At 44.4% G+C, this 19844-nt stretch overlaps 1 protein-coding gene across 2 annotated transcripts; it reads left to right on the forward strand.

Moving 5' to 3' along the window:
• The first annotated feature begins 1700 nt into the window (after positions 1-1700).
• On the forward strand, positions 1701-19149 carry atad5a (ATPase family AAA domain containing 5a). Of its 2 annotated transcripts, none has more exons than XM_084072301.1 (22): positions 1701-1812; positions 2965-3028; positions 4061-5904; positions 6304-6388; positions 6495-6653; positions 7343-7481; positions 7884-8144; positions 8583-8737; positions 9044-9197; positions 9971-10276; positions 10696-10792; positions 11448-11530; positions 12146-12291; positions 12928-13105; positions 13702-13869; positions 14201-14458; positions 14949-15013; positions 15256-15445; positions 15869-16011; positions 16690-17675; positions 18155-18313; positions 18824-19149. In XM_084072301.1, the coding sequence occupies exons 2-22, from the start codon at positions 2978-2980 to the stop codon at positions 18900-18902; spliced, it is 5706 nt and encodes a 1901-aa protein (XP_083928427.1). In that variant the 5' UTR covers positions 1701-1812; positions 2965-2977; the 3' UTR covers positions 18903-19149. The 2 variants fall into 2 exon arrangements, with proteins under 2 accessions (XP_083928427.1, XP_083928428.1); XM_084072302.1 differs by having other exon boundaries at positions 12164-12291.
• Positions 19150-19844: the final 695 nt, after the last annotated feature.

Here is a 19844-nt window from a genome sequence, read left to right on the forward strand (position 1 = left end):
GAAACAGAAAAACACATAATAAAATAGAGTAATCCTGAGGAATTGGGCACTGTAAGAAGGCTTAGACTAAAGCTTATAATTTATACATTGTGATACAACACACAATGGAAACATGTGTGACATGCGTCGCTCGCTCTCAATGACAAAAACAGACAAAGACAGGTTGCTTCGTCATGACTAATGGAGTAACATGGAACTCACTGCTTGGGATGAAGGCACCATATAAGCTGACAATCTTCCTCACAGGTGGCTGTGGTGGTTCACCTGCCTCTGCTGCCAAAGCCTTCAGCATCCGGCTTATGAGCTGCTCTTCCCTTTCGTTCCAGTCCTCCTCGGTTACCATTGTGGTAGACGTCTGTGCTAGCACTGGTTGCTGATACTTTCTCTGTTTCTCCTCCTTAAAGTGGTGACCCTTGTTCCGTGTGACTATGTCGTTAATTTCTTGAAACAGTCCTCTGACTGGAGGGCCTTCAGCATACTTATGGCATTTAAGAACATGGTATCTATTCTCACACCTTTCTACAAGCCACTGGAGAGCCTCACATTCACACATGATATGCTCCTCAATGGATCTGTCCCCGAGCCAGTCCCCCCAGGTAAACAGTCCTTCAATGACATCAAGTGCTGCACCATAGCTTTCCTGTCTTTCTCCGTAAACGGTTTGGAAATGGGAACAACCAGGAGAAAAGCATGAGGACCTGGTGCACACATGGAGACACTGCGCACAAGTTCTAGCTTCGTTGTGTCTGTTGACCAGCCTGGACATTCAACAATTGTAAGCTCTAACCCTGCAACATTTATGACTTAACAACAGACAGCTGATGTTTCGATTTTTCATATGGCTTAAGACCTTTGATAAATATTAGCTAGACTTATTTCCCAAAGTAAATAATTACAGGTCTTCAATAAAATTATCAAAACATATGGTTAGAATTATTCATCTGTGCTATTTCAAGAGCCTTTCAGATGGGAAAATGTATAAAATAGTAAGAATGATACTTTTAACTTTAACAAGTAATTAGACAGGCATTAACAGTAAAACATTGAATGCAGTGTGTTGCACACATTTATACTTGCTGCACTGCCATAGTGTTATACCACCTGAAATGTAATCGTTTGGATGTGCATGCTTTGTGAACTTTTTACTTTAATTTAGAAGTGACCAAGAGTAAGAATGGCTAGCACTGGTTTTATCTCCAACTCTGTAACTCTGGTAAGTTATTCTCATTACAATATTTGATTAATGTGTTTTGATTAATTTGTGAGTTCCGTTTTTTGGGGTGTAATTGAGAGACACACACACACACACACACACACACACACACACACACACACACACACACACACACACACACACACACACACACACACACACACACACACACACACACACACACACACACACACACACACACACACACACACACACACACACACACACACACACACACACACACACACACACATATTCAAAACAAAAACATACAACAAAAAACCTTTCCTGGAAAATAATAATTCATGAAGTTGTTTTCTACTACCTGACAAGTGGACACCCGTCCAGCAGGGGTCCTACTTTCTTCACCCCCTGTCTGATATGACAGTACTTAGCAAACAGCCTTTGTTTGGGGGGGAAGTGACGTCGACGTTTGTCTTTCTCCTCATTGGTCGAACGGCTGGAGTCAAAGGTTACGTATATTTGGCGCTCTCGGGGCTGGCGCGGTTTTCCAAAGAATAAGCATACAGTCAGAATAACATGGATGTTATGGCCGTTCCCGGGATAACTTGGACTATATGACCGCAACACTTTGGACGGTAACTTCATTCTATAGTGTTATTTACATGTTGGAGGTGTTTGTAAAGCTCTATGTTGTCCCTGTGCGAGGATACGGGTTGTTTGTTGTCAGGAGCGAAGTATTGACCCAGTCTGCTGCATTGAGAGGGTTTCATTGTAAGGTACTTAGCAAACAGTGCTACTGTAGCTCCATGTTTCATATTGTACATGCTTTAACCTGGCTGGCAGCAACATAACATACAACTACAACACAGCACTGAACTGTAAACGTGTTGCTGTTTAACACAAACACAGCAGGGAAGGAGAGTAAAGGACCGAGCAGAACGTTCTTTGCAGTTGCAGCATTTCCAACTTGGCAAGTTGTCATTTGTTTTGTACTGTTTGTTCTCTGACACAGGCTGTCATTTGCCACAACGCTGCTAACTGTGCTACACTAACAGAGTGCCTTTCATGCTGTATTGAGGAATTTCATGTTTTAGATTTATGTGACTGATGGAGTCAAAGAATGTATTACTTATGGCCTTAACAGGGATCACACAGAGTGACACAATGTATTCCTCATGCTTCTGGAAACACTGGAGGCAATGTTTATATGTTTTTAATTGATCTGGGCTTTATGGAGTGAAATCAGTCTGGTACTCAGGCTATCTCTGTGTTATTATTGTCTGTTTTGTATCTGTTTTTTAATATGTTCCTATTGTGTCTGAAATAAAGTGAATCTATCTATCTATCTATCTATCTATCTATCTATCTATCTATCTATCTATCTATCTATCTATCTATCACCCCAGCTCTGCTCATTTTGAAAGGATGTAATGTTTCTGAAATATCAGTATAAGCTGGTTAGGAGCTCTGCTATTATTGTCATTGAATGATTGATTTGTGCAATGTGGCTCTTGTGTCAAATGTGAAGTCGCCTGATATTTGGGCACATTGTTTTTCTAGGGTTAATATAGCCTTGGATCAAGACTATCATATAATATGTATTTTATCGATTTTGAAATACAAAAGTAAAAGTCAGACTCGATAAAATACATCTATGATAGTCTTGATCCAAGGCTTGGGTAAATATAGTATTTGATATCTAATAATGCTCCCGTTATGTGTGCTGATGTTAGCCAGACAAAATCATTCTTATTGTTTTAAATGATTGACTTATCTTTCCTCACCAGGTCTGTTAAAAGTATGGCAGGTGTTGTGGCGATGGCATCTGGGATTGAGGACTTTGAGTCTCAGGTATGTTTATAAGTTACTTTATTATGAATTGTGTGGAATGCAATGCACCTGCCCCACTTTTGGCTGCAAGATATAATTATAAATCTAACCTCAGAAATCCAGGGAAGATGCCAATCTAAAATGTAAGTGGCAGAGTCTGTGGTGTTTCTCTTCTCTATAATGTCTGTCTATATTGATGCTTTTGTTTTTGAACACCTACAAAAGCACATTAGCCAAAAATAGCAGATCTACAAGCTCACAACGCCTCGCAGCGTGAGCTTGTAGATCTGCTATTGTAGATCTGCTATTTTTAGATTTACTCATTACTACTTAGTTAATACCCTTGTATCATAACCTTCATTACCTTAGTTATAAATGTATTATACCTCGATATGTTGAACATTGTTAGTAATAGTCTGGCAGAATTTGCCATACCAACATTTCACTGCTTGAATGAGCACGTGACAAATAAAACCTCTTGAATCTTGCAAAGTGGCCCAACTATCATGAATTGTGAGTCTTCATTTCCCCCAGCTGTAGTCTGAAGACTCACCTCACCCCCCAGCACGTCACTCTTCCTATATGCCTTCTTGCCATCTTTTCTTTAGATTGATGCTAGTCTGCTTGTTTGCATTTTTGGGGTTTTCCTTGTTAAGAATGTGATAGAGATATCATGCTATTTAGACAGCACTATCTGCTATCTCTGCACTGCATTTATGTGATTATTTACCTAGCTGTGCATTGACTAGAGCTCATGCTTACTGTTTATTCCAATCTCACACTTGTAAGTTGCTCTGGATAAGAGCGTCTTCAAAGTGGCTACATTTTTAGCGGCGCTAGCCGCTCTATACCTGGCTTTTGCGTCAACGTTCTGATTGGTCAGACACGTCAACAAAGTGATTGGTCAAGCTTCACGTGACACGTGGCTATAAACACATTATAGACAAAGAAAACAAAATGTATCAAAGGCGCCGCTACCTTCACACAGGTGTGATTTTTAAATTGTAAATTGTTCATATTTGTATTTGACATTCTTTTCTGCTATCTCCACAGCCTTGTAAGAAATCACGCAAAGATGGCGGCAGTCCTGTTGTCAAGACGATCACAAACTATTTCTCACCTGTCCCCAAGCCTGTGGAGAAGCCTTTCTCTCCGCCCCGCTCCAACAACATCATGGACTACTTCAGCCGAAAGACTCCGTCATCCACAGAGAAGACCACTACGCCAGAGAAGTCCAAGGAGAACTGTCAAAAGCCTACGGAAAAACCTGCCACTCAAGCGGAACGTGTTAAAAAGCCTGGCAAGGCCGCCCAGAAGCAAGGAAGGAAGCGTAGCAAGGCTGCCAGGAGACTTCAGGATTCTGAGACTGTTGGCTGCAACGAGGAGAACAACTGTCTGGTTATAGAGGACTCCGAGGAATCAGGAGGAGATGGCCCAGACTTGGCAGGACAGTCGGTCAGCACCCGTGGCATCCTGGGTAGCGACACGGCAGCTCTGCTCGCCCAGCTCAGTGCTGAGGCTTGTGTGGGACACACCAGCTCGCGGGGGAAGAATGCTCAGAGTGTCGGCATCGAGAAGGTCAAAAAAGACGAACAACATGAACAATCTCAAAGTAAGGACCACGTGAAACTCGAGTCGAAATTGAACTGTAATGGTGTATCACCTGTTGCACCTTCAAAAGATAAGTTAAAAGCGACCAAGCGTGCTGTGACAAAACGCAGCAGAAAGCATCAACAGGAGGATCCGCCACCAGAGGCGGAGGTGACAGAGACGGAGCAGTCTTTATGTAATGTTAGCATGGAGGTCAATATGGGCGATGCCTCTCAGCTAAATGGCAGCACAGTCACCGTCTCCTTTGAGGATTTCCTGCAGAGCCAGGGGGAGGAAGAGAAAGAGGACAAAGGAAAAGAGGAGAGTAACGTTTCACCAGAGGAGCTGGAGATGAAGCAGTTGGGTGTTTGTAAAGCTGATGGACAGGAAGGCTCTGGGACACCGTCATCTCTTCAGCAGGTCTCGCCTCGTACCCTCACTATTCAGGCCGAAGTCCACGTTGTCTCGCCCAAACACGAGCCAATCAAGCCTGCAGGAAAGATGGCCTCTATGTTCAGCAGGAGAAAAGGGTCTATAAGCCCAACTCGGGTCGAGTCATCTCCTCAGATTGAGAGCAACGATGAGCCCCCCGCTGCCGCCCTACCAGTCAAACGGAAATCCAACGTGGTTATCCTAGAGGAAGACCTGGAGCTTGCAGAGCTCAGTCAGCTTGCAGAGGTCGACAGTCAGTCCACCACGGCCAAATGTAGTCAGGCTGAGAGGAAGCAATTCATGTCCGCCTTTAAGCAGCCCAGCGTAGAAGGGGCCGCCAAAGCCAAACCTGGGAAGGGACAAAGCAAGCAGAAGCAGCCTGCAGAGGAGACCACCGAGGCTGTTGAAAAGGAGGATGATGAGGATGTCATAAGTGTGCCCTCAGTTGAGCAGTCCCCTGTTTCTGGTCCAGAGAAGAAGGGAGCTAAAAACAAAGCGTTGAGAAAGGGGAAGAGGAGGCGCCAAAAAGATGAAGAGACACTGACAGACCCTGCATCTCCTGTTGCGTCTGCAGTACCTGTTGCCCTGAACGAGCAGGCTGGTGATAAAGAGACAGAGCTGGCGAGCCCTTCAACTCCCTCCAGCAAAGCTGTGAGGAGAAGGAGACCCAGAAGAGAGGCGTCCCTCAGAGAAGCACCTCAGGCCAAGACATCCACCCCGTCCCCTGCCTGTAAGACCAAAAGGAGCAAGGAGAGAACAAAGAATGCTGCATCATCCCAAGACAGCCCTGTCCAGATGTCTACTCCAAAAACACCCAGGTCCAGGTTCAAGGCTGAGATGGTCTGCCCGGCTGATGATCAATGCAGCCCTATCAGGTGAGAATGTCATGATTTAGAGCAGCGGAGCTCAACCTATTCTGGATCAGTGCCCACTTGAAAACCTCGAAAGCATCCATGACCTCAGAGCATTGTTCATAATCAATTGATTATGTTCAGCATCACAATGAAAACAAAATCTCCAAGGTTTTAAAGAAAAGAATACCATGTCATCTTTTTTTTACATAAATGTTTTAATTTTAATGTTATATTATCATTAAAATATTAGTGTTTTGCCAATTATTTGGGGCCCACTTCCAATATGCCCTCACGGCCCTCCTGTGGGCCATGCCCCCCAGGTTGGGAAACACAGATCTAGAGCCATTAATATAGTTGAATAGCATTTCCAGTGTTGGTGTGTGTCAATGTTCCAATAAGCCTCCGTTTACTTTTCCTTAGAATGAAATTCACCAGAGTCCTTCGAAATAGATCTGTGTCAGAAGGTGGAAGTGACGTTGAAATACTCAGTCCATTAGCTACTAAGGTAAGGATTTATTTAATACTGCAGGTGACCTCTTTAATTCAGTGCAAATGTTATCTTTCTCAATACATTATACATCTGTATTTATAACAACTTCTCCCTCTTCCAGACATCGGAAGCCTCTAAGAGGAGAAAACGGGCCAAGAAGTTGGTGGAGAAGGCCAAAGTGATTCAGCAGGGTAAAGAATCCACTGCCAAGGATACCAGCAGCTTACGTCGGTCCTCGCGTGCTCAGGTGTCGACCAAGAAGATCTACCACGATGACGAGGTACTAGACGGCACACGCAGTATTGTGTTTTTGTTCTGTTTCTTTTTCATTTGTTTGTTTTTTGCTGTAATTATTTCTGTTCATGTAAAGCACTTTGTGAGTCCTCTCTGTGAAATGTGCTATCCCAGCAAGCACAATGACGCCATGATGACGTTATGATGACGCCCGGTCATCACCCCGGTGACGTTCAGGACTAGGTCAGATCACAGCCCATATGGGGATGATCTTTACGTCATTTACAGGACGTCATCACCGGGACATCATATGGACATTTGGACAGCAATTTTGGGTGATGAGAATGTGTTTAGATGACGTCCTGGAAGTGACGTTTTTGTGGTCAGGATTAATTTTGGTTGAAATCAGGTGATATTCTGGGCCAGATCTGACTTGTCTTGGTTTGACTTGATCTAGCCCCAATCGAGACGTCACTGATTGGTCCGGGTCCTGACTGTGCTTGCTGGGATACAAATAAAATTGACTTACTTACTTACTTACAGTATAATCCACAATTTAAACTTTAACCACAGCTGTGTAAGTCTTAGAAATAACATACTAGTGTACTGTGCAACATGACATATAACATTCATAATCTCGACTTCAAGATGCAAATGAAACCAGTACATTTGCATCAGTCTGCTTGCTGCCTGTTTTCCAATCTCATTGCTAATGAGATGGTTTTGTTTCGTCAGAATTCACTCATTTGCATGGAGGACGACTCTACTCCTAAGATAACACCGGAGAAGAGTAAATCCCAGAAAAGGATGCGCAGCATGAATGACGTCCTGGGGAAACCTGCACCTGTCAGCAAGGACACCAAGCCCGCCACAGGTAGCCTTTCAGTCCACCTCACATTTAGTATTCAACATTTCATTACAGTTCGGGGGCAGCGGTGGCCTAAAGGTCAGAGGAGTGCCTTCGTTGCCGGTTCGATTCTCCACCCGAAAATCTGGGTGGGGAAGTGAATTGTCACCACTCCTCCAACACTGCTGAAGTGCCCTTGAGCAAGGCACTGAACCCCCAACTGCTCCAGTGGAGCTGCTTAGTGGCCAACAGTATAAGACTGTGGTTGTACTAGTCAGCTCCCAGGTTTAGTATGTGTGTCTGTCTGTGTGTTTCTACGTGCAGGGCATTTCTGAAAATGAGCACTTCTACTCAGCTACAGGGTAAAGAAAAAGAAAAAGAAAAGAAAAAAGGAAGGCGTTGCTAACCAGACTTTCATTCTTCCATTAGGCTCCAAAGTGGCCCCGCTGTTCCAAGGGAAGAAGCCACCGAAGCCGTCTGCGGTAGTGTCCATCTTTGACGACAGCAGCCACGAGGGCTCTGACAACTCACAGGACGGCGAGCAGTTCAGAGCGCGCAGGGAGTTCCTGAAGAGCGGCCTGCCCGAGTCTTTCAAGAAGCAGATGGCGAAGACCATCGCCACCAAGGAGGCCTACTCCCTGTCCTGCTCCTACTTCCAGCCAGTTGTGCACGTGCTGCAACCGCCAAAAGGTTGGCCATTCAACGGCACTTGCAACCGAGTGTCCCTATTTTGGGCATTTCATATGCAAAGATATAAAGAATATATTTCTAAAAATAGCACCAAAAAAAGTGGGTGAAGTATAAAATAGGGCGAAGTAGAAATTAGGACTACTGGTTAACAGGTGGATACATAATTTCATAATCATTCTGAAAATGGGGGCGGTAGCTGAATGGATAATAATGATACGTCAACCACATAGTGCAACTGTAACATCGGCAGTTTGATTCTGACCGAAGACCTGTGTAGCATCTATTGCAGTTTGTCATTCCCCTTCTCTGCCTTCAATTAGCCGTCTCTACTATCGTATCAAAATAAAAACAATGACTGCCCTAAATAAATCATCAATTATGAAAAACTGTTAAAATGATTTTGCTGGTTGATCATCATTTGTGTTCTGCTTCCTTCAGACTGCTCTCTGTGGAATCTTCTGTGGCCTGAGTCTTCTCTCCTACGCCACCTGAAGGAGCTTTGGTGTCTTCTAGTAACCCGTCCACTCCCATCTCTGCCACCTCTCTCGTCCTGCTGGAAGACGGAACCAGCCTCCAGAGCAGTGTGTGAAAGGGTAGGAGCAAATGCCTTGTTCTATGAGTCGTGTTTCTTTAACCCATTAAGACCTGAGGCCGATTCTACAAATGCCTTCTAAACCAGTGGTTTCCAAACTTTTTTGTAATTAAAAAATATTCAACATTTTTCAAACGCTTTCAAGATTGTTCAAAAACTTTCAAAAAATAGCAGATGTACAAGCTCGCAGTGCGCTGTGATATTGTAGATCTGCTATTTTTGACTAGCCAACGCTAAAATAAAAAATGACATAGATTCCCGGTTTTAATGGGTTAAATAATATTTAACTTTATCTGGCTTTTATCAGGTTTCTTCTGGCTGGAGAGCAGAGTTCTCGGAGTGTGTCCGTCAGCTCCTGATGGAGGAAGTCAGAGCATCTAACCCTCCGTTCCCTGTTCAGAGCTTCTTCACTCGCTTCCTGAAGAGGCACAGCGACCACCTTCAGCTCTGCACAGCTTCAGGTCAGAATGACGAGGATAGACGTTAGTCCAGCTTCTGTTGAATTTAGCTTCACTTCGTTCCCTCTTGGAATCTCAGTATAGCAGTACGGTTTAGATTGTTAAATAGAAAATGGCTGACAAAGTTCTAAACTTTAGAACTTTGTCAGCCATTTAACAATGTTTTCCCTAGATCCATTCAGTGAGCAGTCAGCCAACAAAATAGCTAAAATTTGTTTGCTCCGAAAATAGCTTCTGTGTGACACGGTGTGAGCTTGTACTGTGATCGGCTATTTTTGCTGTGAGACACCGGCGCACAACTAAGTATGAAACAGGCGTAATAACTACTCTGTTATGTTTTAGATCTTAATTGCAGACCCTGGTTACAGATTGAGGGTTTCCATTGAATTCAACTGCAGACTATTATTATAGCTATTGTTGTTATTGTAGTTGGTACTATTGTTGTGCTGCTCTTATTGTCGTTGTGTTGTTATCTCTCCCTCCCCTCTCCATCTCTCACTCCGTCTGTCTCTTTCCCTCTCTCTCTCTCTCTTCCTCCTAACACGGTCAAGGTAGATGGCCCTCCCACCTTAGGGCCTGGTTCTGCTCGAGGTTTCTTTCCGTTAAAGGGGAACCTTTTCTTGACACTGTCACCAAATGCTTGCTCACGGGGGAAAGCATTGGGTCTCTTCTCAAAGGGTCTTGAGGCAACCTGTGATATGACCCTATAACAACATGGAATCAATTGAATTGCTTTAGCTATTAGTCTGAACCGTGCTGATCTTTATGTGGTTCAGAACCAGAGGCAGTGGTCAGCGTCGCCCCAGTCCAGCCAAAAGGAGGGAAGCGGAAGAGGCTCAACGAAGGTGAAACGACAGGCAAAGTGGCTAAGAAGCGGAGATCCAGCCGATCGGAGGAGGAGCAGCAGGCCTCGACGCCTGAACCAGAGCAGTGTAAGAGGAGGGGTCGTATGAGCCGGGTCCAGAGGCTTCAGATGGAGGAGAAGGAGGAAGAAGAGAAACCATCCACTCCGCTCTCCCCCCTGGATGACTCTGTAATTGTGCTTGATTCCTCGCCTGTGGGAGGGAGCACAGGGAAAGAAGGTGAGCTAAAAAAAAAACAATCAGCACACTAAAGGTGCTGTCATCTGCCATAGCACCTGGGATGGTGATGTTGGGATGTTACATGAAACTTAACAACTTAAGTCCTATATACTTTTTACCGAAAATACCCGTTCTACATGCTCAAGCTTGTATTATACTTATATTATTTTGCTACCCAGCGCCTGCTAAATATTATTAATGTTCAAGGTGGTCTTTATTGTTAAAGGCTATGTACAGGTCATAAGAGTAAAAATTACTTTTGCTCAGTAGCAGCAGCAGTACACCAATTTTGCCAGAAGAGGGCAATGTAACTCCACACATACCTGTTATCTCACTTTCTACCCAATGTACCTCTTGGAGATTTTCAGTTAGTATCGACATGACATTTTCTGTGTGATAACGCTGCGTTGTTCATTTAGCGGGCGTGAAGGACGATGTGCTTTGGACTGAGAAGTATCATCCGCAGCACTCCAGTGACATCATAGGAAACACCGCCTCAGTTAGGAGGCTTCACAGGTAAGTGAATGTCTGCTCCGATATCACTGTAAAGTGTAGGACCCAAAATTTGAGCAACTCCAGTCCTATATTTTTGAAGCGAACATTTTGAACTCAAATCGTAGCTTCTGGGGGTCCCTGGAACAAAATATTTTGAGATGGGGGTCCACGGCCAAATACATATTATTTCCTTATACATATTATTTCCTACGTTTGTCCTTGACATGAAAACGTTTGTGCACCACTGATATAACAATTTGCACAACATGCATTTGTAGAATCGGGAACAGGTCTTAATGGGTTAAAGCAACTGACATTGCCATACATTGAGCCCCTAACTCTCACTAATGGGATTAAAATAATAAAAGAGAAAATTACACTGAAGGTTTAACACACACTGCCGCAGAAGCTTTAACGTAAAATAAAGGAATCAACAAAGTGAAAGCTAGAGGACATTTAAATTGGTCTATTGGTGGTGCTAAAGGAAAGGCCATGGCAATCCAGCTAAGTAGTGTTTCAGATAACTTTTTTTGGGACCAAAGTGTTGGAAAGACAGACAGACATTTCCTTCTTTATATCCCTCCTGCTTGCGGGGCTAAAGCGCCTCTGAACACATTTAGAAGTTCCCGCCAATGTGATGGTGCATTAATAACTCTAATGTGTCCCGTTTTAACAGTTGGTTAAAGGAATGGAAACTCCGTGCCGACCGAGAAGAAAGAAAGAAACAGAAGGACAAGAAACCAGAGGACGGCGGCAATGGTAAGAATTCTCTGCATTAGTTAACTTGGTCTCCTCACATGAACGATTTTGATACAATCATTGAGGGTGGGGGGGTGTATGTTTGACCATAAATAGTTAAAGTGTAGCACATTTTCACAAATGTTTAAAATTAGTGAAAATAGCCGATCTACAAGCTCACAGCATGTTGTGATGTAATGCGTTGTGAGCTTGTAAATTGGCTATTTTCAATTTTTTTGCATGACATTGAAGTTGATTTAGTTGATTATTAAAAAAAAAAGAAATTGTCATGTTGATTCGTTGAAAAAGATGATCGATTATTCGATTAATTGGAAAGTATTCCATAGAATAATCGCTAAGAAAAGAATGGATAGTTTCTGCCCTGCTGTAGGTGCAGTCCATGTATGCTCAGCCCTACTTAAGGTGTAGTCCATGTATGCTCAGCCCTACTGAAGGTGTAGTCCATGTATGCTCAGCCCTACTGAAGGTGTAGTCCATGTATGCTCAGCCCTTCTGAAGGTGCAGTCCATGTATACTCAGCCCTACTGTAGGTGTAGTCCATGTAAACTCAGCCCTACTGAAGGTGTAGTCCATGTATGCTCAGCCCTACTGAAGGTGTAGTCCATGTATGCTCAGCCCTTCCTTTGTGTCCAGATTCTGACTGGGACGGCGGAGAGGAGGGAGAGGACATGATGACGTGCAACACGCTGCTCATCACTGGACCCACTGGAGTCGGCAAGACGGCTGCCGTGTACGCCTGCGCCCAGGAGCTGGGCTTCAAGGTACATCATAACCCATTCATCGGTTTATTTATTCCAGTGGCTCTCAAACGTTTTAATTTCAAGGACCCTCAGTTTTGTATGCATTAGGCTACAGACGGCCATAACTCTAGAAAGTTCTACACATATTTGGTTCCATTTGTTTACTCTTGGAGTCACAGACCTTTCACGGTCCATTTGGTATAATTATTCAGCTGGGGACCCCCTGGAACTCCGTTATGGACCCTTGGGGGATTATAGTTAAGTTAAGTTAAGTTGAATACATAAAAGGATAGAAAAGAAAGAATGTGGGGGGAAAAGGGAGGGGGAACAATCGGATGAAGGTGAAAACCATGCATCCAAGAAACAAACAATAAAGCACGCACATCCACTCACTAAAAACCAGGTGCTGTGCTGAGGTCATAATCCAAAGAGAATAAAGTCTGCACACTGTATCAGACTTATAAAGCCGGTAGGCTCGAAACGTCAGGTCCAATGATGGTGTAAAAGGAACCGATACATCTTTTATTTTTGGAGCATGACTCAGTGTGCAGACTTGATTCTCTTTGAAATGCTTGCATCCATCATGGGTTCTCAATCCAAAGAGGTTTTATTGGCATGAGTAGCTGATAGCAGCATGTTCTCTCTTTCTCTGCTCAGGTGTTTGAGGTGAACTCCTCGTCCCAGCGGAGCGGTCGCCTAATCCTGTCCCAGCTGAAGGAAGCCACCCAGTCCCACCAGGTGGACATCCAGGGGGCCAGCGCCTACAAACCCACCTACTTCAACAGCTACGCTGTCAGCAGCAGTGCCGGCTCGGCCAGGCTCGGCTCCTCTCCCAGTACGTTGCTGTTATTATTATTACTTTTACTATTATTATTCATATTCATCTTGAGATTATTATCCTCCTCTGATAATATTACTTTATTTAACCCATTAAGACCGAAGGCCGATTGTAAAAATGTCTTCTAAATCCTAACAGTTTTCTGAAAAACTTTGTTGCTATATCAGTGTTGCTCAAACTTTTTCAGGTCAAGGGCCCCCAAAATTTACCGTATATATATATATATATATTTGTCCGCCAACCCCCATCTCAAAATATTTTGTTCCAGGGACCCCCAAAAGCAAATATTTGAATTAAAAATGTTCGCTTTAAATATATATATATTTGCACACATTTTCAAAATGTTTCAAAATTAGCAGATCTACAAGCTGAGCTTGTATATCTGCTATTTTTGAATAGCAGAAGAATACAATGACACAGATGCTTTCCCGGATTGAATGGGCTAAAGGCATTCTTGCTTCACTGGACAGACTCTTATGTTAATTTTGCCAAAGTGGTTGAATCTGTATCCGGTCATAACAGATGATCCTTAAAGGATAGAGACATAATATGATCTTAATTAATAACGTAATCTTTCTCTTTCCATCCTCCAGGGAAGGTGAACTCTCCTCGCAGGGTGGTCTCCTCTCCCAGGAAAGCCCCCCAGTCCCCCAGAGGTGCCAAGAGAGGAAATCTGGCCCCCACCACCTTGGCAAACTTCTTCAAAGTTGGACAGCCAGTCACCAAGGAGCCTGCTAACACAGAAAAGACTAAGAAAACGGGTATTGTAATTAATTATATAAATATATAATCTAATCAAAATTGTGTCAACATTATTTTGAAAAATAAACTGTTTATTTGAACTTCTGGATGTATTTGGAGTCAACATTGAACATTCTATTAATCAGTAATAATGTCTTATGGACATTTTTGTTGGCTAGTTAGTTAGGTAGCAGTCTAACAGCTGTTTCACTGATAGTTTGCTGTTCCCCAGGGCAACGGTTACAACCAGGAAGTTTACAAAGGAAGTTATTGTTTACTGCCTGAATTGGTCTGTAAGTGTAACAGTAATGTTGTTAAAGGTAAATGTATCTTCTATTTCCTCACACACAGTCCCTCCCAAGAAACCATTAAAAGAGAAGGAGACAGCCAGTAAGTCTAAAGAGCCTGCTGTCAAACCCCCCGCGACCACCGCTAAACCCACTGGCACCGCTAAGGCCACGCCCACCGAAGAGCAAAGCAAGAAGACCGCCACCTCTCTGATTCTGTTCGAGGAAGTGGACGTCATCTTCGACGACGACTCTGGGTTCCTGGCGGCCATCAAGACCTTTATGACCACCACCAAGAGACCGGTCATCCTCACCACCAGCGGTCAGTTTTAGCCCATGCAGTCTTGACAGCGTTGGTCGTATGGATACAATAGACCAGGGGTCTTCAACAGGGGGTCCGGGACCCCTAGGGGGTCCTCAGAGTTACTACAGGGGGTCCGCCAAATCTTTGTATGATATGATTTTTTTTTTACCTTAACCACTTGAACCCTAGCATCCATTTTCTAAGGAGAACTTTACCAAAAAATAGCAGATCTACAAGCTCACAACGCCTCGCAGCGCGAGGCGTTGTGAGCTTGTAGATCGGCTATTTTTTGGCAAAGAGGTGTTTGGTGTAGAGGGAAAAAAGAGCAGACCATGTAAACAAAACAAAAAAAATCTGAAACACAATTTCATACAATATAGAGTAGGGGTTTCCTGCTTTATCTCTCTCTCAGCTAGGGGGTCCTTGGCCTGAAAACGTTGAAGACCCCTGCAATAGATGACCTTGTTTATTGGCTCTTGACTTACGCCAGATGTTTTGTTGCTTTTAGATCCGAACTTCAGCACCATGTTTGACGGCTTCCTCGAAGAGATCCATTTCAAAGCGCCCTCAGTGGTGAGTGAACCTCATAAACTTGTAAATCACATCTTCACTTTCCCCACATCGGTATCATGAATGAATGCCACTGTGAACCTATTTTATACTTTGTCATCCGACGGTGTCACTTGAAAAAAGCCAATTGTCAAGCTCACAGCTTCGTATATCGATGTGCCCAAAATACAGACGTCACGTTGAAAGTGGTTAATTTGTGTGATAATAGTGCTGCTGCTGACCAATTCTCTCTCACCGTGGTCCAGGTGAATGTGGGCAGCTACCTGCAGCTGCTGTGTCTGGCCGAGGGCACGCGGACAGATCCCCAGGACGTGCGCAATCTGCTCACGCTCAACGGCTGTGACATCAGACAGAGCCTGCTGCAGCTGCAGTTCTGGACACGCAGTGCTGGCGGGCGCCACATAACCAGGCCACCAGCCCGCACGGACAACTCAGGTAAGAAGACGGGGCTTGAGGGAGCTTTGTACCCTTGAAGGGAATTCTAATAAAGGGAGAAAAACTAGAATAGACCACATTGGAATGTTTGTAAACAAACGTGTAGAGCGGTATTTCCGGGTAGAATATGGATATTTACACAATATAAAATAAAGTCCCCAGAACATTAGCTATGTCTAGTTTGATATTTAGAACAAAATAGTATATTTTTTATATTCAATAACAATATCATTAAGTGTCCTGTTCTTCCAGATATAATGTTAATTATAGTTAATACTGCTCCAATGCGATGCTGTTGCCGGAAATAACTTTTTGCTTGTGGTGGTGATGTCATGATGATTTGGTCTTTACAAACATATGTACAGTACACATGTTTTAAATTAATGAGTCTCACTTTGCTTGTTTCCTGGCCTTTAAAATCAGACACGAATGCAGAAGTGAAGCCTGAGGATCCTGCAGTGGAAGCAGCCATGTCCACGCTGCCTCCCTGTGAGAGCGGCTGCACAGAGAGCATGCTGGGCCTGCTGAATATCGAACCTGACAGAGACATACAGCAGCTGCTCAAGGTGAGGTCTTATTTTTTTTGCGTTTTACCCCGTTTTCTCCCCATTATAGTTTAATTAATTCCTCCCCACACACATTTCTGTGTTGTCACTGCTGTTGTATCCTACTGACTCACCTGCCAGTGAGGAGCCCACACCCGGAGGACGTAGAGCCTTGCTTGGTTCTACTCCTCCCGCTCAACACCTCCCTGCTGACAGGTGCCGCCCCCAGCCCGTAGGAATACATGCAATACATAAATGCACCCTCCCTGCCCCTGGCTTCCCTCCCTTGAACACGGGCCAATTGTGTTCGTATAGACGCTCCACAAAGCCGGATGCACCACGATGGATTCAAACCCACAACCTCCGAGGTGGTGGCCATCCGAGCACCCTGCAAATGACAAATTACTCATTTATTCTGCCAGTGTAGACTAGAGAGACAGGAAATTGAGCAAGGGCAGAGAAGGAAAGACAATGCAACACCGGTCTTCAGTCGTAATCAAACATGGAGCGTTGCGATTACGATGTTGACACAGTATCCGGCAGCTCCAGTGATGAACCCGAGATATCAAGTAGTTATTGTGTAAGAACGTAAATGTTGTGTTTAAGCCTCCTAGTATTCTTTTTTAATGTTTTTGTATAAGTGACTTTACAAACAAATGTCTACTCTATTCTAATTCTAATGATGTTTTGCATCCACAGAGTCAGTGTTCAGACGAGGCGTCTCTTTGCTGTGATTTGCTAATGGACAGTAAACGGAGGACGGTAGATCTGCTCCGCTCCAACATGGAGACCCTTCTGCCCCTACCCCTGTCACAGCTCACCCCCCGCACCCATGCACCACAGCAATCGGTATCTACCACTCAGGACCAGGCTACGGTCTCTAGCACTCAAGACCAGGCTACGGTCTCTACCACTCAAGACCAGGCTACGGTCTGTACCACTCAAGACCAGGCTAGCGTCGAGCCGCAAGAGTTGGACCCACCGTCCCGCGCCAGGCTACTGCAGGCGTCGGAGTCCTCCGGCAGTTTGGACGAAGCAAGTCCGGTCAAATTGTCCAACAGGATGAAGAACAAGAGACATCAGCACTGTCTGCAAAAACGGGACAGGCTGGACTCAGACTCAGACTCCGAGGACGGCTTCCTCTCTTTGTGCCGTAAACCGCAGGGCGCCCCTCAGACAGAACAGTCATCCGAAGAGCCGCCCGTTCCAGACGTGAGCGACACACAATCGGCTCCGGTGAAGAAGGCTCCGGTGAAGAGGGTGCCGCTAACCCCTGATCAGAAGAGGAAGGCTGTCCCAATCTCCTGCTGTCTGGGCTCCATTGCCGAATTCTTAGACCACATGTCCTACCTCGACTCCTCCCTGTCCCGCCACACGCTGGAGGCCGTCGAGGCTCACAGAAGGATGCTCGGCCTCCCGGCCTGTGCTGAAGTGAAGGCCGGAATGACGGATGAGCCCAGGGTGGAGATTAACAGCTGGGTGGAAGGAGAGCGGGCGCTAGAGATCCAGGCTGCTGTGGAAGCCCTGAGCTTCCGGAGGTGCCAAAGCGGGGTGGCGGAGGCGTGGAGGGAAGCCCAGGAGCTAGAAGGGGAGCTTGGGAAGGAGGCTGCAGCAGAGTTCACACTGCCCGTGGCTCCACACCGAGAGGGCTTCAGCCTCACTCAGGACAGCCCTTGTCAACCCATGTGAGCGTTTCTTATTTATTTATTCGCACACTAAAAAAGTGCGGATTTCTTTGCTTGTAGGTTGGCTATTTTTGGCGACGATACTTTTATGTAAGATGAAAAAAGGTGGGGGACTCATGTCAACTAAGTGTATATATACGGGTAAAGTGGATAAGCCATAAAGTGAAGGTTGGGGGGACTTTTTCTTCCAACTAAGGAATGTAACTTGCAATAGCGTAATATTGCAATAGTAACAGAAGGTTGGTATTTTTCGGACCACCGAAACGACATTGAAGATTTATTTCCAGAAAAACAAACACTTAATTCCTTCCTCTTCTTAATCTGATCGGCGCAGTCATCATGTTTAAGGGGACATATGGGATTAGAAATGTGTATCCAACTTTACCTTAGATGAGTAACGATGAATATAGCTTAACCAGTTGAACCACAGATTGGCCAGTCTTAACCAAGAGGTGTTGGCTGTTCTGTGTTCCTTCCAGCAAGCTCCAGAAGAGGAGGGAGCTGATGGAATGCCTGCTTTCCAGAGGAGCGTTCGGTACTCTGGGCAACAGGCCTGCCGCAGCAGTGGAGTACCTACCCATCCTACGCACCATATGCAAATCGGAACAACAGAAAGAACAGGACAAAGTGAAACGGAGGTGAGCAGCACACAGAAACCACTTCTTATGGGGTTATGCAGAGGTAACATGTTGTGTTTCACTGCGGGGAGGATGTGGCCACATCTTCTTTCTTAGCCACATTGTCTTTCTTAAGAGGATGTGTGTCATTGGCATATGTGAATAATACTGTTCGCTTGCAAAATATGTTAAAGTGCAACAGTGATTTTGCAGGGCATGCAAAATCCCCCGTGCCAGTGTTGACGTTTCTACTATTGAGTTACGTATAATGGAAAGCCCCTTTGGCCTTCATGCAATACCTAATCTCAACCAATAGTGGTCCTACTTGGCCACAGGTAGACCAACAACCACTGAAGTTGTATTAACATTCTCTACCATACAGATTGGTCAAAATAATGTTTGCCACACACACACACACACACACACACACACACACACACACACACAGACACAGACACAGACACAGTTAGTGATTGCAGCTTTAAAGGATTTTAAATGACACGAAATGATGAACATTTTCTGTTCCTGCAGGTTCCTCCACTACCTGGATGGCATCCACCTGGGTCTCCCCAAGAGCACAGTCCAGCTCCTGGCTGAGGACTTCCCCTGAACCGGACAGACTTAACAGCGATGTCTTTATAGTCATACAGAAACCTTAAAGGGATATTTCACTTTCAAAAAAACTTTTGGTCATTTTATCGTCTACTCAGGCTTTTGTGAGCCCCCCAGACCAAAAGTTTTTTTGAAAGTGAAATATCCCTTTAAGTGAGACTTGGCCTTTCTGTGTCCTGTGTTTGAGGGTCCTTATAAACAAACCTCTTGAACTGGCATAAAGAACATTTTTTACAGCCCTTGAGAGAAGTTTTGTGTGTGTGTGTGTGTGTGTGTGTGTGTGTGTGTGTGTGTGTGTGTGTGTGTGTGTGTGTGTGTGTGTGTGTGTGTGTGTGTGTGTGTGTGTGTGTGTGTGTGTGTGTGTGTGTGTGTGTGTGTGTGTGTGTGTGTGTGTGTGTGTGTGTGTGTGTGTGTGTGTGTGTGTGTGTGTGTGTGTGGGCGGGCGGGCGGGCGGGCGGGCGGTGGAGTATAATGGATGAAAGATCGTGGATCTATAAGCTCACAATGCATCGTGATGCTTTGTGAGCTTGTAGATCTATTTGTCATGCAACAAAGTACAGTATATACAGTAGACCTTAAGTGGTCCATAGGCAAACAGCCATGGGTACACTCAATGTTTGGTTTTTATTCTGTTCCCTATGATAACACCTCTTTTTGATACAATCTTTCTGGTGCTTTGATATATTGCTGTAATTATTACTGCTTCATATAAGTTTGTAATATAAAATGGTATACGTGTATTGTAAAATAATTTTAAGTGTAGTGGGATTTGTAGCTACATTTTTCTATTTGCTTTGCGGTGAGCAAAGCATTTTTATAAATAGTAATTGCTTTTGGAGAGAAAATGTGTATCGTTAATGACACTTGTAACCTGTAAAATACACTTTGATTTTAATTTTGTACACACTTTCAGAGTGTCCTTAAGGATCTCTGTTCTAAA

Source organism: Gymnoscopelus microlampas (genome assembly GCF_963454915.1).
Source record: "Gymnoscopelus microlampas genome assembly, chromosome: 11".
NCBI classification, from domain to species: domain Eukaryota; kingdom Metazoa; phylum Chordata; class Actinopteri; order Myctophiformes; family Myctophidae; genus Gymnoscopelus; species Gymnoscopelus microlampas.